Below are 24,779 nucleotides of genomic sequence, written 5' to 3' on the forward strand. Positions count from 1 at the left end.
TGGTGGCCATCTTGTGATGACATGAGGGCGGCCATCTTGTGGTGGCCATCTTGTGATGATGTCACATGTGGCACCACCTAGGCTTTTATTATATAGGACTAGAGGCCTAGTGCATGAAATTAGTGCATGGGTAGGGTCCCTAGGCCTGGCCTGTGATTAGGGCCGATTGGGGCCTTCCAGCTGCCGGCTGGGGCCTTCCTTCCCCAGCTGCCAGCTGCTGGCTACTGGCCAGGGCCTTCCTTCATTCCGTGCCACCCCCTGATGGCCAGCACATGTCATAGCAAGCAATCAAACTCCTGGTCTCCCTGTTGAACTCCCAAGGGGCCACTTTACATATTAGCCTTTTATATATAGAGATGCCAAAGCCCAACACATATGCCAATAAATGCTGTGGGGATATACTTATCCCATAAATGTGATTTCAGTATCTACTTTAAGTCCCACTTCCTTCAATGTACTCTAGCCTTGGAGCCCAAATTACACAAAGGATAGCAAAACAAAGAAAAGCATGAAGCAGGAGCCTATGTTACAATCAAACAGCACTGGAGATCCCCCCCCATCTATTCAAAACGATGACTTGTCCTCCTGCCCACAGCTTCTGGTTCCAAAAAGCGCTCCACGGTTTCAGTGCTCCCACCATTGCCAGCAAGGTTGGCAACCTTCACGAGCTCCTAGGTAAACAAGTGAACCCCCGTAAGGGGGTGCTCGATCCAAGGCAGAGGGACGGGGTGCTGCTACGTGTGTCTGCCGTGTGATAACTTAGTATCTGACATTAGTTTGTACGCAGTCTAGTCTGCCCAGAGCAAGTCTCACTGAGCAAATAAAGAGCCTTCAGTGCACTCGTAGCAGAGGAGCAGCGAGAGCGCATAATGGAAACATCCTGCTCGGTCTCTCTTGCAGCTATTGTGCCGCCAGGATCAGTTCATGAAGGGAACCCGGTCTCTGTGGTGCACAAGGAGCACCCCCCCCCCGAACCCCAGGAGACATAAGCTCTCTCCCCATATCCCGGGCCACAGGGGATGCAAATTAACAGGATGTTCTCTTCAGAAGAGAAAGACCTTCTTCAGATCAATCCAAGGTGCCTGAGGACACCCTCAGCCTGCTGCTCCTCAGCAGCCGCGGAGCAGCCCTGCAAGACGTTCAGGGCAGCGCCGATTCATTTTACCCGGTGGGATCAGAGAGGCTGATCCCCAGCCCAGGCTGCCAGGACCAGCCAGGCGTCCACCTGAGCCAGAATCCCACGTGTCACTGACATGGTAATGACTAGTGGTCAACAAGGAAGAGAACAGCACAGGCAGCAACATTTGAAACGGAGCTTGAGGCTGAGATTCAGGCAGATTGCCGGAGTGGGGAGCAGCAATGCATGCAGCGGGAGCAGCTGAAGTTATGAAAATGTGACTGCACTTTGCCGTGCATGGGATGTCCTCTGCAGTCAGTGTTCAAAATGTCAAGTTCAGCTCTGGACAAAGTGCTACATAGGTGGCCTGTATGTTTCTCCTTTCCTATGACCCCCACACACTCTCAGATGGTTATTTTACCCCTGTGATTTCAGGTGTCTGAGAATTCTGGGTGGAGCCATATCAGGAAAATTGTGTGTGCACCCCCATCACACAGCCACCTGCATAGACAATGTGCTCTGTCAACAAAAATGCATTCAGCATCTCCAAAGCCAGGCCCAGTGCTGGCACTGGAGATGCCAGCAGGAAGTAGACAGGTCCCTGTCCCCAAGCAGTTGAGAGTGGAGTGGAAGAACCCGGTGTGAAAACAGGGGAGGGAGGTTTTGTAGTGTGAGTGGCGCTCGCTGACTCTTGAAGCAGCAGTGGGTCACTGCCCAGGCCGGGTGGGTTCAGTGCGCCCCCAGGCAGGGCAGCAGTGGGAACACTGGGCCCCTGGGGCAGTCAGTGCCCGTTGGTCTCCCTGGAAGCTCGGTTTGGCAGAAGCAGAGAGGAAGGGGCACAGCCATGGTGAAGGCCGGGGAGCCAGGGAGCAGCTAATCCTGAGGGCCCCACAGGCCATGCTAAGCAGTTTGGAGTTTTCCAAAGATCATTCCATGTGCCCGAGCTGACAGAGGAGGGAAGAATATACACTTTGTGACATCGTGTTACAGACTCCAAGGAATTTTGAAAGGTCAGTTATTCTAAGCTAGCCCAGGACAGCCCGTTTGTGGAGTCCCGTCCACCCCCGCGACACAGGCCAGGGATGGCTTAAGCGGTTCAATCAATCACACACACCTCCCGCGCTGGGCAAGCAGACTGCTGAACTCTCTTCTACCAAAGGTTAGTTTCTTCCAAACTGTCCTGACTGCAGACTTAGTCTCAGACTGCCGCTGTGAGGCCCTTACTTGCTCATCTTTAGGAATCTTCCTCTTCAACCAAACAGGACCTCATTTTCTCCTGATTTTGGCTCTTAGGGTCCAACTATTGCCCTCCTTGGCCCAACTAACCCCTGGAACCACCTTCCTAAAAAATAGCTCTGTACCCAAATCATGTGATCTGTCTTCTAGGAAACTAGAGGCTCAGTGGATGAAATTCGTGCACTTGGTGGGGGTCCCTCAGCCCGACCTGCACCCTCTCACAGTCCAAAAGCCCTCAGGGGATGTCCGATTGCCAGCTTAGGCGCGCTCCCTACGGGAAGTGGGGCGGGCCGCAGCCGCAGCTGGCAGTCGGACATCCTTAGCGCTGCTGCAGAGGTGGGAGAGGCTCCCCCACCACAGCTGTGCTCGCCAGCCATGACCCCACCAATGCACGATTGGGGCCGAAAGCCCTCAAGGGATGTCTGACTGCTGGCTTAGGCCCACTCCCTACGGGAAGCGGGGTGGGCCTCAGCCGGCAGTTGGACATCCTTAGCGCTGCTGCAGAGGCGGGAGAGGCTCCACCACCACAGCTGTGCTCGCCAGCCATGACCCCACCAATGCACGATTGGGGCCGGGGAAGGATGTGGGAGGTTGGCCAGGCAGGGAGGGACCGTGGGAGGGCTATAGGGTGTGTCCGGCCCATCTCACTCAGTCCCGATCAGACGGACCCCAGCAGCAAGCTAACCTACTGGTCAGAGCATCTGCCCCCTGGTGGTAAGTGCTCGTCACAGCAAGCAGTTGAGCGGCCTTAGCATATCATTAGCATATTTCGCTTTGATTGGTTGAATGGCTGAATGACCGGACACTTAGCATATTAGGCTTTTATTATATAGGATAATGTTTGAGAAAGAGGTGATCCAGCATTTTTAGTCATTCATTTCTTTACTGACATCCCTACACTTTTTATTATCCATAACCTAGATTCCTTCTGCAATCATTCCAGCACCTTTTTTTTTTTACCCAATGACTTGCTTGCCTCTATCTTCTGTGTATGAGGTTCTTTATCAACAGATATTACACAAAGGATACCCTGATACAATACAATATCAATACCCAAATAAAACCTAACCCAACAGGACATATCACAAAAGTTTACATAAATTCTCCTAACACCAGCCTTTGGAAGATGCTCCACAGCTTAGATAAAATAACCAGCACAGTCACAGAGCTCGGTTATAAAGTCTGTGATGTTCCCTCTCAGAGCTCACTATTCACACCATTCAGGTCTCTGATCTGGGATCATCTCACCAGGGAGCCCTTCCTGGCTGTCTAGAAGAGCAGTCCTCACCTTCCCACACCCCACTCTCTGTCCCTCTCTCAGGGCTGTACTTCTTCATAGCATTTATAACTCCCTGAAATTCTATCATAGAGAATGCTCCTTACAGTGTATTTCTAGAAGCAATTATTAATTATGGTCAAATACAGGTAACATAAAATTGACTATCGTGAGCATTTCCAAGTCTCTATAGTGTTAAGTACATTCAGACTGTTGTGCATTCTATCGCCACAACTTTCTCATCTTGCAAAACTGAAACTCTGTGCCCATTAAAATGATTCTCTATCTCCACCCTTTCACCAAACCCTGACAACCACCACTTTCTCCCTCTACGAATCTGACTGCTCCAGGTAACTCGTACCAGTAAAACAATACAGTATTTGTTTTATTTGGCTGACTCACTTCACTTAACATAAGATTCATATATGTTGACTCATACATGTTGATTCATACAAGATTCATACATGTTGTATAGCCGCATGATATTTTTTAATGTTGCATGTTCAAGGACTTTGTCTATTTTGTTCATTGCTATATTCCTAATGCCTAAACCAATCCTGGGCACAGAGCAGGCGCTCAATTAAAATATGGTAAATGAATCAGTGCTCCTAATACCAGCCTTTGTTGGGTGCTCCACAGCTTAAATAAAATAAAAAAGGAAATGCCTTACATTATGACATTTACTCAGTATTAAAAAATGAAATCACTTGAAAAGATCATATGTGGGAGTAGTTTGACAACTTCTTACGCATTCTCGACTGCCCAAATGAAAGGCAACCGCTTTCTTTTAGTATTGCACTGGATCATCTTTAAACAACATAAAACCTGTAGCCATGCATTACGGGGGAAATATATGCCCCAGTTCATCAAAAAGTGGCATGTTGGTATTGGATTGGTTTCTGTGCTGGATAAACATCAAGGGATCCAAACAATGACAACTGGCAGACGACGAAAGATTCAGTGTCTGAACTAAGTTGCCAGAAAAAAAAATCTCAATGCCTCCCCCTCCTTGAGCAGTGCTGATTTATTTAATGCCTCGTGGTGAGAGAATTTTCTTCCCTCCTTAGGAGGAGAGCCTACATAATGAGTGTGGCAGCATGACCCGCCTCCATTCCCCATCAAAGGCTGGAGGATTAAGCTGCTGCTGTTAGGCGTACAGGGGAGGTCCCAAGCAGAGCAGCACGCCAACCTCAGGGCAGTTCAAAGCGTCTCCAGGTGGTCACTGTTACTAGGGGCTATTCAGAAGCTAAGACTATCAAAACACTAGTTTCCTACCTTAAACACACAACTTCCCTCTTTTTTTCGAAATGATAAATGTCAATGTCCCCTTTCCAGAGGACGTTAGTAAGATCCACAAGAGCAAAGTCCTAATTCCTAAGCTTGACATCAATCGAAGCCCTTCATAGCCTTGCCCCAATCTACTTTCCTGGACTTGTCATCTGTCACTCCCTTTCATTCTTTCTACATTTAAGGGAAACTACTGCCAATTCCCAGAAACCACCTGTGCCTTCTCGTCTCCACGCCTATTTCTGATGGGTAAATCTTTCCCACGTCAACTTTACCTCTCCCTTCCCTCTACTTCCCGTCCACCTTTATTTTGGAACCTACCAATGTTTCAAGTTGAATGCCCCTGCCCCTCCATCGCCAACCAGCCACATGCATTTACCTAGACCTCACCATGAGCCGATCTGTTTAGCAGCTGGGGGTGGCCTGGTGAACTACACAGAAAAACTGCATGCCACCCCTCTTTTCTCAGAGCATCCCTCCTCAGCTCAAAGGGACAGCTCGCCTCTGGGCTCCTGCAGGGAGATTTCTACTTTGAATTAAGGTTATTTATGTACACTCCTCATCTCCTTCAAATATATGCTCTGAGAGGGCAGCTGTAGGATCTGCTTCTCCTGGAAAATCAAAGACAGTGTTTTATATATAATCACTCAATATTTGGTCCCAGGAGGCACCATGGGAGGGCAGGAGGTATTTGGACTCCTGGATAGGAAAAGTGATTTAAAGTCACCTTGAAGCAAACCACGAAAGCCTTGGTCCACATATCTACAAAATGTAATACCACCATTTACTTTTTCTCAGGGGGAATAAGCATCAAATAAAGTAACATATGGGAACTTACTTTTTAAATTATCGAATTAATTATTCAATTGGTGCTAATGGAATGCAAGTCCCTGGTAACCTCTCAGAGAAAGCATCCTACAAACCAAATGTGTTATTTTAGCAATCCCAATGGCTTTTCAATGTCTCTACAAATAACTTCTGCCAAGAGGCAGTATTATTTTATTTGAAATACTCTAGCTGTGACAACATGAATTCCTATGCTCTTCTTATTAGAGGAACTTGTGATTCTATAAACAACTTAAAAATACCAGAAGGTCATCTTCACTATATCCCTATGGAATGGAAAGAATCCACTAAAGCAACAACAGTTAACCTGCTGGCCCACCCAACTGGGGACATGTTTCCATTTTTTAAGAAGGCCAAGGCAGGGAGAGCAAGAAGGCAAAGCTCAGAATGCCACACACACACACACACACACTGGCACACAAAACATTATTATAATTAAAAATCTGCTTATATTATAGGAAATACCACTTAGTGTAAATATTCTGTTACATCATACTAATATCACGTTCATAAAAATGAGTTTATTCTAAAATCTCAGAGTACTTCCCTTGGATGTCATCCTCATTCGGGCCTCACTATTAAAGTCACATTAAGTGGAAGTTATACTTAAGATTTCCCCAACTGAATACTCAAAAACAGAGAGCATGTGCTTAAGAGTAATGAAAAACGCGCCTGCCTCTCGCATCTGAACAGCCCAGGCTCACCATCAGCAGGGGCCAGAAACACCACCACAGAAAACGCAGGATAGAAGGGAGACTAACCCTGTGCCTGCTACAGAACCACCCTCTGCAGACCTGTCATCCCCTGCATCGTGCAGCGGAGAGACATGGGCCCAAGAAGACAGAAAGCCAGAACGTGCCCAAGGGCTTGATGAAGCCAGATCTGAACCCAAGGCTGTTGGCCTCTCAGTTGTTTGTTTTCTATTATATCATTGAGCCTTCCCACACACTGAACCCTCCACAAGGCCCTTCACCTTGTCCCTCCTACACATCATGGTCAGACCTCAGGGAGTTAAGTAAAGAGGGGACATAAGGAGATCTAAGATCTACACCTCGCTGACTTAATCTATACTCAGGAAAACTCACATAAGCCACTGCGCCTAAGGTTCCTTATCGAAAAAAGCAGTGACAACAATATTTCTTCCATTTCTTTAAAACACACACACACACACACACACACACACACACACACACACACACCTGGAAATCACCATGTAAATTCAAAAGCAGTTCTGTTGTTCCAATGATCAAAATGGATTATTTCATTAAGGTGCCTTGACTATGAAGTCCATATGGTTTTCTCCATATTATTCTGACTTCTTGGAGCAGGGGCCAGCAAACTATGGCGCTCAAACCAAATGTGGCCAACTGACAGTTTTTGCAACAGCCACACCCATTCTCGAACATACTGTCTACGGCTGCTTTGACGACCAGGACAGGGTTGAGTGGTTGGGACACAACCTGTATGGCTGAGAGGTCTAAAATATTTACCATCCGTCCCTTTACAGAAAGATTTTGCCAGCCCCCATCTTTTATAACCGAAGGCAGTAGCTAACAAGTTATTGGAGGCCAAGGAGAATTGCTAACAAGTTACAGTAAATTTTGGATTTTCCTCACACTGTACTATTTTTCCGTATACACATATCTTATGTATCAAAAGATTTAATATAATATAAACAAATATATATAGAGAGAAAAGCAATACATTTGAAAAACCACTTTTTCTATGTAATTAATAAAGTTCTGTTAAACCAGTAAAGTCCACAAAGATATTGTGTATGTCTGAAAAATGGATTTATAAAATTTTCTGTTTGTCTGAAGAACCATAATCTATAAATTTTACAAAAATGCCATTCTTAAAAAAATAAAACTTGTCCCTCAAATTATCCAGTATTTGAATTAAAATGTAAAGAGGCAAGAGATATAGCTCAGGATGTAAATGAAATAGTTCCCATGATTTCCGATGTGAAACTGTTCCTTACTACCCCCCGCCCACCCTCTTTTATTTTACTTTACTTTTATTAAACTACTCTGCCAATCCTTTTGTGACAGAGTTGAGTGCTGGCTTTGAAATGTTTCTGTAAATAATTTTTCTGCATTTTAAATTTTGAACAGGTTACCTGTATTCTGTTCCTAAACATTTGCTCAAATGCCAGAGGACGAAAGTGTATGGCGTGTTTTAACAAGCAGACTTCCTCTGTTTCTCAAAGTCTTTAAATATTTAGTTTCAAAATGAATACACTGTGAGCCAAAAAATTACCACCCATCCGATTACTTTGTCATTCCTACTGTAAGGATTTGTGAAAAATGCAAGGAGGTGGGGGAGCAGGCGTTGTTGGCGATGGAGGAGGGACAGCAACGAGAGGAAGGAAAACAATCAAGAAAAGTAAAAGTGAGAAAAGCCATTAAGCCCACAATAACCTGCTTGGAACTGTCTTTTCCCTTCCCCTCCTTGTCTATAACCCTCTGAAAAAGCCTGAAAATCATATTACTTATTCCTCTTTCAAAGGCATAAGGTTTTAGAGGTGCAATGAATTTCAGGGGTCACGACACCTAAGCCATTTGTTTTACGGATGAGAAACACTGAGGTTCAGAAATATGAACTGTCACGTCCTGTGGATTAGCTGGTCATTAGTGGCAGGACAAGGACCAGAATCCGGTTTCCTGATCATCAGTTCCACACACTTCCCATTAGACTCGGCTCTCTGCCCTGCTGAGCGTAATGTGCCATTTGGCACCTGACAGCTAAATTCTTTTAAAAAGATGCCTAAAGCACCCCTATTGTAGCCAGGAAATTCACAATACCTTTTTAAATAGTGGCTATGGCGCATGCTTTTTCCAAGTACAGACTAACAACAACCCGAGTTAGACCTCGTAAGGATTAGGAGTCGCAATAAAGCAGAATAATCCAAGAGCAAATAGGGACCTCAAGCTGCCTCCCTGTGTCTGTCTTGATGGAAATCAGTTTGAAATAGACACCCCCCTTCTCTTACCCCCTCCCCCGAGACATACACTCCCAAGACTAAACAGCAATATTCCATAAAAAGACCAGATCTAGCCAGTGTTATTATCTGTCTGACATTTGGGTTATTCTTGTGAGTAACTCGTAAAGTAACGTGGGTGTCTGTGATTATTTGAGTACACATGGCAAACCATAATTGGTCAAGAAAATAATAAAAGACATTTTTCCGTGACAAAAATACTGTATTGAATGACAACCTGGCAGTGTGACAGCATTCGGTGGACCGCAATACTTTCCCCACTTACAAAAAAAGTAAAAAAGAAACAAAAATTTTTAAAAAAAGTTAAAAGCCTTTTTTTCTTGCAGTCAGTCATGACTATGGTTCATATTTAAATTATTTATGAAATATTCAAAGGTTTCTAGTGCTGACAGTAATCCCCTAGCATATATCCCCCCAAAATCTATGTCCTATATCAATTTATAATCCAGGCTTTTGATAGAGAGCAGAAACACAGCCAAAGATGCAAGTCTGTGTCCCTTTCTACAAGCTAAAACACAGGGCTCCAACAATTTTTAAAATTTCTTTAGAACATATTTGTGGAGTACAAATTTAAACTTAATCACCACCTTCCAAACGTTACAACAGGAGTCATATCTAACATAAATTCTATGTGTCACTGAGAAGAGAAGATTTGAAGTCCATCAGCACAAATTGTGGTCTTCATCTCAAACTATTTCCTTCCATCCAACTGATACGTCCCCATCACCACACGGCTGCCTCAATGATAAGCAATAAGGGGCAATACCCTAGTTGCCATTTCTCTAAGAAACCAATAACCAGTCTAAAAATTATTCCAAAAGTAATTTAAAAGGTCTCTTGAAAAAAAAAAAAGAAGCATATTTAGACTCAGAGAAACCCATTCAAACAGAGAGCAGTGTGTGAATGGGCAGTGGGGGGGGGGGGCATCTAAATGCTACGATCTCATAAAACTGCTCGATAAGGACAGTCAGGGACTGTGGAGGAACTCACCCACTCGGAAGTTCGTGGCCGTCAGGGTGTCGGCAGCATGACCATTCTCACTAATGAGAGTGGTGGTGTTCCCCTTCTCACAGCTGTTCTGACAGCTGCCCTTGGTGCAGGTCACTTTACAGATGCTCGGAGTAAAGACCACCTTGATGCGGCCAGTGTGGTTACTCACTAGGAGCGGAGGCAGGGAGAAAAAGAACAACAAACACATCAGCTTAGTATCCATGAACTTGCCTCAGAAGGTTTCAAAAAAAAAAGAAGGTGAAAAAAAGAAAGGAAAGGGGCGCGAGGGGGAAAGAGAGAGCCCACAACCCGACAGGTTTAAGGAAGGAGGGAAGCCGTCAGTGCTCGCTGCTCTGTATCCAGTGGTGTCTCTGAAACAGGAGTAGGAAGCTTAGCAAACAGAACTCTGGGATGCACTCCAAAACCACATTTGAAGTCGAGTCACTGGAGTGGGATTACTAACCACAATGCTGCACTTTATTCACGGGCAGACAAAGAGCAGTACCGAGGGCACGACAGATGAAAGAGCCAACCCTGACAGGCAGATGTAATGCAAAGAGGTTGGCCATGCACCTAGTGGTGAATAAACGCTTGTGTCCTCGCCTCGCATACTTTCCCTGTTTCTCCACTTATGAAGTCACCGTTGCAGCCCGACCCCTGGAAATGTTTTAGGCATGCGGCATGTCTGAAAACATCTGTCTCAAATCTCCTGGCACCGCCGGCCGCAGTGATCGAATCCCGTGACGCAGCTGCGGGAGCCCAGCTTTTTCACAACTCCGGGGCGTTCTTTCTCCGTGTAAACGTATGCAACGTATATTTTGTTTGAGTGTGAACAGGGTCCATCTCGGGAAAAGTGAGGCCAGCTCGCAGGGCTGCACGGCTGCCTCGATTCAAATACCACCCTGGAGCTCTCGCTGCTGCACTCACAGGGCCCTCGATCAACCAAACGCTGTAACTCGGTTGCACAAATGCATAAAATGGGCACGAATCTAAATGTCAGGTTCTAGGTTGGAGCCCTGGCTCAGCCTGGTGTGACTTTGGACCTGTCATTTCACCTTTCCTCTAAGACAGGAAAGAATGGGAATGGATGCTTTCTAGCCAGTTCTAGCTTTCAATGTCCTTATCAGGGGTCAGCAAGCTATGGCCCCCGGATCAAATCTGGCCTGGTGCCTGCTTTTATAAATAAAGTTTTACTGGAACACGCCCACACTCATTCATGCATGCACTGTCTACAGCCACTCTTGGCCTCTAATAGCAGAGCTGCCTAGAGAATGTATGGCCTCACCCAGAGCTGCTGTTCACAGCCAAGTCCCACTATGAACTCTCTGGCAAAGTGTGATACCGAAACCCTATTCTAACTTATTTCTATATCTGTGGCAGCCAGTCTTTTCTCTTTCCGGGAGCCCAGGCAGAAAGCAAAGATGGTAGCAGCGGCTGAAGACAGTTGGTTCGTTTTTTGAGGCTTTAGGGCCAGTAGAAAACAGTGCCTGATCTGCGGCCCCGGGGTCCCGCCTCTGCCCTGCCCTGCCCACCAGAAGCAAGTCTCCCCCCTTATACTGCTTTTATTTTACCACGATTATACTTTCAGAAAATCATCGAAGAGGCCTCTATAGACAGGCCCTCAACAAAAGAAACTGCCGTCAACATCTGAGTTTGGAAACAAAGAACCGTAACCAAATAAGCCATTAGAATTTCAAGGCTGGAATGGGGCCTCCAAGGTCCTCGGACACAACCTTGATGGAAACGAGTCTACTGACAGGGAGCTCACTCTCCACTAAGTTGGCCCATGCAGTTACGGGCAGTTCCTAGCAAGCGCTCTTCCTTCTGGAGCTGAAGCGTACCCTCACAGTCGGCGGCACCCACGAGTCCTAATTCAGCTGCCCAGGGCTCACAGTCTAATGCCTCCTCCACACGGTAGGCCTTCAAGTTCGCAAAGATAACTGCCGCGTAAACAAAGAAGGCTGCAGTTAGAGGGACGTGAAGACACCAGCCCCGGTGGGTCCTCTTCACTTTACAATAGAAAACAATTCCTCTGGAGGAGAGATACCACCCGTTCTTTTCAGATGTTTTTTCCGAGGCCATTTCTTCTGCATGAGCCGGTGCTTCTAACAAACACAGGAGGCCAGGACCCACAATCTGAGGTGGGGAGAGACCCTTGCGGCCGACCAAGTCTTCCAACACCTTACAACATGGTGTGCAGAAACCTTCCTCTCAAAGGCCAAATAGTAACTCTGTCAGGGTTCCGGGCCTAAAGGACTCTGTCACAACTATTCAATGCTGCCGTGGTCACAGGAAAGCAGCCTGTCAGAAACAATATGTAAATGAGTGGGGGCAGCTGCGTTCCAATAAAACTTTATTGAAAGAAACAGTTTGCCGACTTCTGCTTTAAATGCTTAGATGACATTCAAACTTTTCTACGACTGTATCTCAGAGATTTTGCAAACGACAACAGAATTCAGATTTGACAATCAGTTTTATTTCTTTACAGTAGCACAAAAAAAAGAAAAGAAATCAGCCTACACTCTAAGCTGTTAAACGATGCTTAACAAATATCTTGAGAATAGTTTGTGTGTGTGAAGCCCAAGGATAAAAAGAGACAACATAGTCCCACTTCAAAAGAATATAAACATATTTTTTCTGGCTCTGGGTTCAATAACGAAATGAGAAGTGGTGTGCCAACTATTTTGTCTTCTCTGGCATTAACTCGTGGCACCTGCCCTGCAGATGCTCGCATCGGCACCTAAATTATGCTCCCTCCGGCAACCAAAGACATCCAACAAAAGCAAGCGCTTGGTCGTCATTCCCAATTCACCTCCCAGCTCCAGTAGTCCCTAACAGGCACTTGAGATTCTCTGAGCCTATTGTTTTTAAAAACTGATTCTATTTCTTTGCCAAAAAAAAAATTGGCTTAGAATCATCTGGATTTTCAAAAAGGCAGAGACAGTTTCATATGACTTAATTCTGAAATTTTACAATGTTCACATCTTCTTGGAAGCAGAAGACACGTTTTATGTCATATTTCCCTTTGTGTTTTACAAGAATTCTGGTATAAAGGAATCTAATTCTAAAACAGACACTTGGATTCTCAGCGGGTGCTCCTGTGTCTTCAAGCATTTATTTATTCATTAGAAATAACTTTAGTCAACCTCAAAATCAGCGTTGAAACACAACTGTTTGACACTCAATTGTCCTTCACAGCTTTAAGAGGATCTCCATAAAAATTAAATGGATTAGGAAATACACTTTCCTATCCACACTCCTTTCAAATCATTTCCACATATCTAGGGTGTAAAGAGAGTTTGAATTATTTGTGTGGATGGTTTGTTTTTTTTTTAGGTGCCTTTAAAATGCTTTATTTGGGGAACTCTCAAAACTAAGTTAACACAGCTCAGAGTTTCAGATGCCTCACATGTGACAAGCTGAAGACAATGCGCCTCACCTCTCAAGAGTTCTGTGAGAACTGAGTGACAGTGGCCTTTCCTACGGAGGCCACTTGGTCCCTAAGAGGCCTCTTCCTCAAATGCCTTGACTAAGTGAAAACTTGAGGACCCCTGGGGCCTTGCATGGAGCACGTTCCAAATAAACATGAAATAAATGAAGTGACCCAAAGGATGACTGGACAACCCCACAGAGAGGGGGGGGCCTCACAGATGTGGGGGTCATTCTGGTATACAGCTCTGAAGCCCACGGTCACACTGGTGGCAGAAGACCATCCCCAAGTGGCACCTATGGGCTGACTAAGGATCGCACACCTGAGAAGCAAGAGGCAGGCCAGTCAGGAGTTAACAGAGGGATTGTTGGCACAGCTCTCACGTGCTCAGTCCTTCTGACCAAAAAAAAAAAAATGTAATTTTCAGGTCCCCATCGGTCCACCGGGCCCAGAAGTGTGAAGCAAGCACTTTCAGACCGTGGGTTTAGAGGCCTGGCTAGGAACACAGATTGCCTGGAGCCACGGAGCACCTCCACGGGGCCTCCTAGTCAGTCAGTCCGTCAAGACACTCGAGAGTCAACATCCTGTCTGCAGCTTCTGCCAGGCCCTGTGTGAGTTTATACCTCCGAGAAGAGGCGCTGGCACCCGGGGGAAGGCAAACCACAGATATTCCGAGTGAATGGCGACGGGGATGGGAGGGAAGCCGATACCCTTTCCATATAAAAAAAAAAAAAAGCTTTCATTGCTGCTTCCCAATCATTAATGACGGGGAAGAATTCAAAAATGCGAGTCTTGTTCCCGACAAATGGACTTCAGGCTAGAAAAGAGCACAGCTGCCCTCTTTCAGTCGTTAGACTAGGATGTGACCAAAAGCCACGGCAGCCAAAGAAATAAACAGAACAAGTTCAAGACTCACATCAGATGTCGGGAACGAATACCATCTCCCCTGCATTCAGCCAGAATGCTGCGACCCACAGCACATGACACGCATCCAATGCACACGGCGGGGACCACCAGCACAGGCGATGTCCTGGGGAGGCAGACACAGCCTCGCTGTGGGGACAAGCCACCACCCGGCCCATGACCGAAGCCAGTCCCAGGAGACCTCGGAGCTGATGCAGTGACAGAAACAAGGCTAATAGCTAATTCTTCCACTTGCAGTCCGCTGCTTGCCCGAAGGCCAAGAATTCTTTGAAGGACAAATCATCAACGTATTAAATAATGCTTAGAATAACAGGGCTTGATTGTTCGGCTCTCCAGGCTTACGTAACTCCTCCTGGACTGGTAAAATAATGCCCACAGAATACTCTGTGTTCCTCGAGAAGGGTGCTACGTAAAGAGAAATTTATATCAAGTCTGTTACTCCAACAGATTGCCCTAGTCCCGGGAAACCCTCCAAGAGGGAACTCAGAGGGGATGTCTCGTTCTGATGTGGGCGCTTCTTCAGATAAGCATCTAGAGTTACAATCCAACACCATCTCTCGAGTTTTTCCAAGGAGAAGTAACTAAACAAAGAGGGACACAGATAAACAGTTGCTACATTGGCGATATAAATGAAAACATCTGAGCTTCCTCCTCCTCTCAATTCTCCCTTAATATTCACTAAAGGCAACTGTATGTCAGATATTCATCTCTCTCTTTCCCATACACACGTGATTTCCTTCCATTTTTATACTGTAAGGAGACAGACCTATAGAGAGGCCAACAAGGAGAGCCTGTTAAATCATTTCATACAAGAATAAATTTTTGGACCCATTCCGAGTTTCTGAAAGAACTGCTTACTGCTCATCAAAAGCAGGGGTTAAATCAGGGGTGGGCAAACTTTTTGACTCGAGGGCCACAATGGGTTCTTAAACTGGACCAGAGGGCTGGAACAAAAGCATGGATGGAGTGTTTGTGTGAACTAATATAAATTCAAAGTAAACATCATTACATAAAAGGGTACGGTCTTTTTTTTTTTTTTTTTTTTTTGTTTTTCCTTTTTCAAGGGGGCCGGGCCGCGCCCGGCGGGCCGTAGTTTGCCCACGGCTGGGTTAAATGAATACCATGTTTGAAAATGTAAATACAGTCCCAAAAATACCCACTTGGGCAGAAATGCAGACACTACCTAGTCACGCACAGTCACGCATGGCCTTGCTTACTGTTTCAGAGAAAATAGAAATTATAGAAAATTTATAGAAAATAGAAATTACCTGCTGTAATGCCCTGGTTCCCACTTTTCAAGAATACCCCACCTCCCACTGTCCCCATTCCACTCCATTGCTGATAATGCTCTATTTCTGTTCCCTTTACAGAAAAGCTCCTCAAAAGAGCTGCTCTACTGGCTCTCTCTACTACCTCCCCTCCCATTCTCACTTGAACCTGCTGCAATCAAGTTTTCCCTGTCAACACTTCACCAAAGCCACCCATCTGAAGTGGTCTTCGTATTGCCAAAGCCAATGGCAAATTCTCTGGTTCTCTCTTACTCAAACTTTCAGCCTCTCTGACAGTAGAACACTGCTTCATAGAATACTCTTCCTTCACTTTGCTCCTACCTTGAGGACCACTGCTCCTCGTGATGTTACCCAGGGAGGGCCCCAGAGCTCAGTCTTTATGGATTTGGCAATACCATCTACAGACTTCTGTACAGAAAATGTTTAAGTATAGCCTGGACCACCTCTCTTTTGTGCGTATGCATGTGTGCACGTGAGTACATACTGAAGGTGTGTGTGCGTGTGTGTGTCCAAGAACCCAACTAGTCAACTGCTTATGGAACTTTGCTGAGTAGATGTCTAATGTCTCATGTACCCAACTCCACACCTGTTCTTTGGCAAGTTTTCCATCTCAGAAAATGGCAAGTCAATTCTTGACCTTTTGTCACTGAAGACTCAACACAGCAGCAAATCCTATTTAGCTCTATTTCCAGAAGTTGACAATTTCTCAGCACCTCCATGACAACACTGGTGGAATCCACCATCATCCTTTGTCTGGATTATTTCGATGGTCTCCTACCTGGACTTCCTGCTTCTACCTTTCCCCTCCTATAGTTTATTCTCCACTCAGCACTCAGTGCATCCTTTTTAAATATAGGTCAGTTAGATCATGACACTCCTCCCTTCAGTGGTTCCCGCTCTAAATCAGAATACAAGCCAATGACCTAGGAGGCCCTCCACAACTGTGACCTCCCTGACCTCATCTGCTACACCTCTCCCCAGCCCTCTCACTCTGGCTTCCTTGCTATTCTTCAAATATTGGGCACACCCCTGTCTTGGGCCTTTGCCCTTGCTGTCCCCTCTGCCTAGGATACTCTTCCCCACGTATACACAGCTTCTTCCATCAACTCCTTAAAGACTTCTCCAGAATGTCACCTTATCAAGAGGCCTTTCCTAACTACCTGGCATGAAACTGCAACACTCCCACACTTCTATCCCTCAAACCCTGCTTTACATTTCCTATCCTATATAATAAAAGGCTAATATGCAAATCGACCAAATGGCAGAATGACTGGTCGCTATGATGCGCACTGGCCACCAAGGGGCAGACGCTCAATGCAGGAGCTGCCCCTTGTGGCCAGTGCTGGGAGCGCCACTCAGCCAGAAGCCAGGCTCATGGCTGGTGAGCACAGCGGCAATGGCGGGAGCCTCTCCCACCTCTGCAGCAGCACTAAGGACCCCTTGGGGGATGTCTGACTGCCGGCGTGAGGGCGCAGGCCAGGCTGAGGGACCCTTTCCCCCCAGTACACAAATGTCGTGCACCGGACCTCTAGTTTAGTATATACTTTAGTAAATACTTTATATATGTGGTGTTTGATTATTGTCACCAGAATACAAACTCCAGGAGTGTCCTGGTCACTACTATATACCCAACATGTGTCATAAGTAAGTGCTCAAGAAATAATTGAATGAATGAACAAACTTCACTGACAGGAAGCTAAATAACAGTATCTGTCTATAGGGTAATTGTTAGCAGTGTTAAAAAAAAAACACAACACCAAAGAACACTCCTATATACCTTTAGCCTCCAAATACTCCTGTTACATGCTATATTTGTCAGAGATAAATGTTTCAGCCATAGAAGTTTCAGGTCAAGGGAAAGCACAGTTGTTGTTAATCAGGAAACTCTGCAATTATTACAAAACACATTTTTCCCCAAATCATTAAAATGTTACCCCCAAATGGCCAATGATATAAAAAAGTAAAAATTTTCAATTAAACATGCCAATGAGAGCATAACTGAGTAAACAACAGGAAACAGAAATTTCTCAAACACTTTTCAATAGCAAAATAGACAATTATTTGCTCCCAGAATTTCACAACATATTATGCAAAAAATCAAACTGACAAATGATGGAAATTTCCTTTAATTCTATAAATAAAATTTATGATGTGTCAACAGTTGAGTTTATAATAAACATATTTGTGATTTACTAAGTATCCACTCCCTTTGTTAGGCAAAAAGCAACTAAAAATTAAAAACACTATGACCCAGACTCTGGGATCTGATATAAATAGTAACCAGGCCATAAAAACCAGCAAGGAAGAGAAATACACTTTGATTCTCAGCTTGGGGAGATTGGCTGAAGGACTAGCACCGATCCAGCAATAGAGACAGTAGATTTCATCCCAAATTTCCACTTACTTCAGGAGTTTGGTCTAATCTCCTGTTTCTCATTTAATCTTTGTTTTGCCTTGACTTGGGATTTTAGAACTAAGATTTTCACCTAGAATCATATTTTCTCACCTTCAGTCTTGCCCTGCATCCAGACACCCATGCTGCCCCAGCAGGACTTTAAAAAGCTCACCTTGTGACTATGGGATTTTATCTTTCCTTTTTTCCTTGGAGTTTTCCCTCTTTAAATACCAATCATTGTAAGTTCTCTTCTCTAAAAATATTTTTTAAAGGTCCTATTTTTATCCCGGGAACAAAATCAAATATCTTTGAAGGTATAATATATTTTACAGTCAAAAGACTAATCGTAGTTTACTTACCCAGCAGAATCTGACCCAGTGTTTGGAGAAAGAAAATACAGTTGGTAATAAAAGTGAAGAACTAGAAAAACAAACCAATGACTTTAGGGCATTTTCGTTTTCTGACCTCTTTTCTAAGATATTTTCCTTTAACATCCTAGACGCTGACGGGGTTCAACTGTCTAGGCCTACTTCAGTTTGTGGACGAGGAACAGCCAGGAACAAGCTGTGGACTGCAGTCCGAGGAAAGAGGTGACAGCCTTGCTGAAGGCACCACAAGTAGAGGCAGCAACAGGGACAGTTCTGGGGGGGCCTGCAACTCTGTGTACCAGGCTGTCCCACAGTGATGTCTCCCACGTGACTTTAAAACCTTCCCTGTCTGGAACAACATATCTGGAACTCTCTCCTCTGTTCCTAATTCTGAAACCCAGAGAACCTACTGTTGCCCTCCTATCCTGAATGAACCATGGAGTTTGAAATGTTGTGATAAAGAGTTGAAGAGCGCAGCCGGTGTGGCTCAGTTGGTTGAGCGGTGTCCCATGCACCTAGAGAGGTTGCTGGTTCAATTACCAGTCAGGGCACATGCTGGGTTTCGGGCTCAATCCCCAGTAGGGGGCGTGCAGGAGGTAGCCCATACAGGTTTCCCTTTCACTGATGTTTCTCTCTCTCTCTTCTTCTCCCTTCTTCTCTCTCTAACATCAATAAAAACATTTTTTTAAAGAGTCAAAGAAACACATTCCCGGGACGATAGGACTTTAATCAGTACATAACTTAAAAAGTAGCCAAGAAGAAAGTCAGGGAGGGAGAGGGAGCTCACTGTACCTGTTTTCTCAGTTCTGAGTTGACAATGCAATCTTCTGCCTTGATCTAGAATGCTAACAATCATGGGAACCACACTTGGAGAGGGTTAAATGAGTTTGCTAAGGGATGTTTTTTGTTTGTTTTTTAGCCCTCAACATTCAAGATGTTACTCTTTGTTCGTGCCTCCCAAGGGAGCAATACTATTTAAAAGATGCACTTTTTCATGCGAAAATCTCTACCTCCCTTAAGAAGCTATACCATTTCTTGCAGCAGCACGGCTTTTGATGCTACACCGTGGCCATGGGGGGGAGAGGCTTAAGTACAATCCACGAGGGGAGGACATCACTGTTGTCCCTGAGTGAACAGAACAAGTTACAGAGCAGTAAACACACACCTGTCTTCCGTCTCTAAAACTCATTCAACCTGGCTAGTTTGCATGGGCTCCTTACAGAGAAAGTGCATTAGATGTGCTTCACATGACTCACATTTTCTGTCCCTTCATTTGGAACTGAATTAGGATTTATTTATCCCCACATTTGTTGTTTTCCCAAAGAGACATGATGGAGGCATTTGTTATCGGTCTATCACTCAGCATTTCCATAAATAACTTCTGTTTATTTGTATGTGGAGAAGCAAGTCTGACTAAAAGGATAGATATCTATTGAGCGATGTGTTTACCAAGGAACAAATTTCATGACTTAGTCACAAGCTTGACGAAGTGGGGGCCATTTCTCATGGGGGTCCCAGCTTGCAGAATCTCTATTCTGCAAGCTTGGATATCCCCGATTCTGTAATTGTAAATTACTTCACAGATTTCAAAATGCCAGTTTTCTTCCATATAATTAATTGCTTCACCAGATCAAATTGGAGAGCTGTTTTGGAAGTTGGGAAATCTTCACATCTTCAACTTCCTTAGTGCCACTTAAGAATTAGGATTCCATAGAGCCTATATAATTTCTCTGACAAATATTTCTCGCAAAATCAACTCCTTCAAAAAAAAGTTAGGATCCTTCTCCATCTAGACTAGACCCAATCGAGCCTCACCTCCTACAGCAGTGATGGTGAACCTATGACACACGTGACAGAGGTGACACGAGAACTCATTTTTTTGGTTGATTTTTCTTTGTTAAATGGCATTTAAATATATAAAATAAATTTCAAAAATATACATCTTTGTTTTACTATGGTTGCAAATATCAAAAAATTTCTATATGTGACACGGCACCAGAGTTAAGTTAGGGTTTTTCAAAATGCTGACACACCGAGCTCAAAAGGTTCACCATCACTGGCCTACAGCATCCCCCATGAAAAGCCAGGGCATTCGCCAGGCAGGACGGGCCAACAGTCCTCACTCACGCACCTACTTCCTTCACATACAGCTTCTACTCCTAGGAAACCTTTCCTCCTTTTCTCTCCACCTTCCATCCTTTTGACCCAACTGAACTCCCCCTTCCCTCCATGATTTTCAGCACACAGGCATGCCCAAACATGGCAACCTCCCCCGCCCCACATCTTTACCTGGCTCTGCACATACTTCTATTTATGAACATACGTCTACTTCTCCAACCTCCCCTTGGCTCCACTCAAACCAAGGAAAACGGTTCACATTTTTATCCTCCTTTTCTATTCATAACATACATGTCACCTGGTGAGTCTCCTTCTTTGACAAGGGGAAAGAACATGTGGTGAGAGGTGAGGGACACAGGAAAGAATGAGGGGGAGGAAATGAAGGTAAGTGACCCGAGGTAGTAGGAGCTCAGGCTGGGAAGCCAGGGCAATTCCATTGTCTGAGGGAAAAGCAGAGAAGTGACTCTTCCTCAAACAGCCAATACCTGTGAGGCACAAAACTTGAACAAAGGTGAATGCCCCATTATCTTCACAAGGGAACCTGGGAGTTTCTCTCTTACACTAAAGGCAGACATAAGGAAGAACATGACCTTTTACAGCTTACAAAATTTAAATTCTGCTTGAAGGGGAAAAAAAGTCAAGAGACAGGGCAGAGAGGGAAGTGAAACCTGCTGCCTGGACCAGCATTCTGAGTCACTGCGGCTGCAGGTCAGAAGTAGACACCTCGATGTGCCTCTCAGGGAGTCCAGTTCTTTCTCATAAGCAATCAAAATCCAGAGCAAACCAAAATATCATTTGAATGCATTTTATTTTAAGAGGCCCTAAGGAAGTTGAAGATGTGAACATTTCGCAACTTCCAAAACAACTCTCCAGTTTGATCTGGTGAAGCAATTAATTATATGGAAGATAACTGGCATTTTGAAATCTGTGAAGTAATTTAGAATTATAGAATCGGGGATATCCAAGCTTGCAGAATACAGATTCTGTCTGTCTTTTTCCCTCCCAGCACACACGTCTCTCTGGCTCAGTTTTTAAATGACTCCATCAAATGGCCCTAACGTCTCTCCCCAAAGGATTACTGCCTAATTCAATAGATCTCATCATTAGGAAAGATTTCAGTCTAAAAAAATCCCTTTTTCAAAATCGTCCTATTATACCTAGCTGTGCTCCAATATCATGTGATAAATAAATTAAAAATGATTAGTTGGCCAATACGAAATGAATCACTGATGTGCAATTATGCATTGTCAATCTTCCAGCTGTCATTTCATTCTTTTTAGGTTACTCATTTTCAACTTCCTCTTTTGCTTTTGACTCTCATCAAAATAGTGCCTCTCCAGTTGAATACTGACAGTTTTAAAGTTCATCCACAATTTTTTTAATACTTCTTTCTTCAGGAGGTGATGTGCACTTGCCTGCCCTTGAGCATGGTCTGGTCTTAGTGACTCTTGTCTACAGGAATAGATTGAAGCAGAAGTGATGGTTTGTGACTTCACAGAGCAGATCCTAAAAGGCCCTGCAGCTTCGGTCTTGTTCTCTCTCTATCTCTCTCTCTCTCCCTCTTGAATCACTCACTTTGGGGAAAGATAGCACCCATGCTGTGAAAGCCTGTGAAGAGGCCATATGGCAATAAACCAGAAATCTCCTGCCAATGGCCATGTGAGTGAGCCATCTTGAAAGCAGATTGCCCAGCCCCAGTCAAACCTTCAGATGACGGCAGCCCCTGCTGCTACCCTGATGGCAACTGAGCCAGAAAAGAACCGAGCCAGAAGCAATCACCTAAGGTACTTCTGAATTCCTGAACCACAGAAACTGTCAGACACTTGTTGCTTTAAGACACTAAGGTTTGGAGTAATTTGTTACACAGCAGTAGATAAACTAACATAAACACATATACACTCCTCTTCTCTGCTTTTCTTTTAGGCCTAGATTCTAGAAAACATAGAAGCAGAACTTATGGATCTTTCTAAATGCACAGAGCACTGCCTGCATGCTGTATGGACTCATGAAATGTGTACTGAGTGCCTGCTAAGCCACAGAGCTCAAAATACACACCACAACCACGTACCTTACACTCATGCCCACTTCACAGACAGGGACACTACAGAGGCTTTCATCAGAAACTTGACCAAGGTGATTTTGTTAGGAAATGGTAGAGCTGGGATTTCGATACAAGCCATTGTCCTTTTCTCACTACCCCAGTGCCTCTCCTACACTTTCAGTGAGCATTACTATGAAAACTATGACACAAAGTACTTGGGAAGGCTGGGATGAAGGAGAAAAGCACGCTACTGAACTGAAATTGGACATTCCATGTGAGCAAGAACCCCTGAGACCTAAGAATGCTCTATTAAAAATCCAAATTGGTACGCAACCATAAATAAATAGCACATGAGGCCCTACTGAGCCCCAGTCCGGGCAGAACGACTCTCTAAGTGTTCGGAGATCTTAGGAACTGATGGAACTGACCCACCCACCCTCTGTCCATCTGCCAACCCACCCCAAGCTTTCTTAGAAGTGAGGGGGTGTGGACAGGGGGAAGAGCTAAAAGGGGAGTGTAGAAACGAACTAAAGCAGCTGGGTTTTCCCTCTAAAAGGCAATCTTTGGTGCTCTGAGCTATCAGGACACGCAGCTGTCAGAGGGAAGGGCACAAACAGAACATGTGTTAGCTGGAGTCTTAGGCTACAACACACTGTGATGGATGCACATTGCCTCCAGGGATGGGATGGTGTAGTAAAGCTGTGTGCAGCATTAAGGGAGATAAAAGTCTCCAGAAAACCCAGGAACAGCCAGCCATATGAGCCAGGCCTCATGAAGGATATATTTCAATTAACTGGGGAGACACTAAGAATCCAGAGTACTTTTAGCAATACATTGTATGGTGCCCTATTCCCAGCCCTTTTCAGAAAATGCTGACAAACTTCATTCTTGTACCCAACATTAACATGATACAAAGCTTCTCTCTGGCCGGTTTTACTTGGTTTTCCATTTCTGTTTTAGCTGCTTAATGTTCAACTCTAAATTACAAATTCCTTGAGAGTCTCTGATGAATCTAATTTCATCAATACCATCTCTGGTGGCATTGCTCTTCTACCAGGTCTCCTTAGAGGTAGCTGGCCAGCTCAGATAGGTTTTTCTTGAGTCAAGTATCTACACCCCTGCCCCTCTTTTTGAGGTCCACTGTGGCAAGAATAGCATTTTTTTTTACCTGTAGGTATCCTGTCTGATTAAAACAGTATCATCTACTCGACTGAAACTAACAACTGACTTGTCCAGATTGTTTTAAAAAGTAAATTTTCTCCCTGGCTGATAAGACAATCTAAGAAAAGCTGCAGGTGTCAAAGGAGTTAGCATGGCAGCAGACTGGATCCAGGCCTTTTTCGTGGTAGAAGGAAGAATGCAACCACACAAGGCCCTTTAAAGCTCAGAGCTGGCAAAGGACTTGTATGCATACATATAAGCCTAACCAATGGACACAGAAAACAGAAGGAGGGTGAGGGCATGAGTGGGGGGGGGTGGAGAGGCAATGGGGGGATAAGGACACATATGTAATACCTTAATCAATAAAGAAATTTAAAAAAATAAAATAAAGCTCAGAGCTGGTACACTGTCACTCCACCCACACTCCAGTGGTCAAAGCAAGTCACATGGCCAAGGTCAAAGTCAATGGGGTGGGAAAGTCCACTACACCCACAAGGAGGCCATGGCAAGAGGGAGGAGGGAAGAAACTTATGCATAAGTAAGTTCTGAATGTGTGGGAGCAAGAGCTCTGGTTTCTGCTGGATCAGAGGCAGGCGGTGCCATCACCAGATGCACCTGCAGCCATTAAGTGGCCTTCATGAAAACAACAGCTGCCAGGGCGTGTGGTTCCAGACATCAATCCCACACAAGAAGCCCAGAGGCCAGCAACCCAGGGAATGGGAGCCTCCACCCTCTCACCTGCTCCACGGATGCTTTTCTTCCTCTCACCAAAGCTTTCTAAATCTGTTTCTAGGAGACAGGGATTTTCAAATAACGATGCGGTTTTTCACAAAAGCAACTGCTGCCTATTAAAATGTTTTCATTTAGTTAAAAAAAAAAAAAAAAGCTGGATCCTTGGAAATACACACTCGTGAAATGCAGTTAGAACTACAAGTATTTTTCTCATGGATACTTGATATGTGGTTAAAAAAAGAAGTTCCCAACAGTGACTGTTTAAATAATACTCATAGTTATATATGAGTGAATGCATATGCATATGTGTGTATATATACATATACAGACATCAGCCATACAAACATGTATCTCTCTCAAGGTTTAATGTTTGCCTGTCAGAGAATTACTCAAATATAATGCTACTGCAAGCACCTCTTAGGAGAAAGGTTTTCCTCCCATGTATGAATGTCTGCTCCCTTCATGTGGGGACAAAAGAGAATGGGGGCAGCTGGGTTTCAGTTTAATTACATTTCAGTTTCACGAGGGGCTAATACGAGGTAAATATTGAAAAATACGCAGAATTAAC

General features: G+C 44.6%; 2 protein-coding genes across 5 annotated transcripts in view; both read right to left on the reverse strand.

Annotated features, from left to right (window-relative positions):
- Positions 1-10,119, reverse strand: part of LTBP1 (latent transforming growth factor beta binding protein 1) — a 208,157-nt gene extending 198,038 nt beyond the window's left edge. For all 4 annotated transcript variants that reach the window (XM_014533213.1, XM_014533212.1, XM_014533211.1 and 1 more), the window contains exon 1: positions 9,754-10,119. In XM_014533213.1, coding sequence (XP_014388699.1) covers positions 9,754-9,976 — 223 coding nt within the window. In that variant the 5' untranslated portion in view covers positions 9,977-10,119. The remainder of the gene's footprint in view (positions 1-9,753) is intronic.
- A 1,398-nt stretch (positions 10,120-11,517) lies between these two features.
- Positions 11,518-24,779, reverse strand: part of LOC106724749 (latent-transforming growth factor beta-binding protein 1-like) — a 136,543-nt gene continuing 123,281 nt past the window's right edge. The window contains exon 4 of the mRNA XM_014533185.1: positions 11,518-11,693. Within this exon, the coding sequence (XP_014388671.1) occupies positions 11,518-11,693 (176 nt within the window). The remainder of the gene's footprint in view (positions 11,694-24,779) is intronic.

Source organism: Myotis brandtii, unplaced genomic scaffold, assembly GCF_000412655.1.
Source record: "Myotis brandtii unplaced genomic scaffold, ASM41265v1 scaffold953, whole genome shotgun sequence".
Lineage (NCBI taxonomy): Eukaryota > Metazoa > Chordata > Mammalia > Chiroptera > Vespertilionidae > Myotis > Myotis brandtii.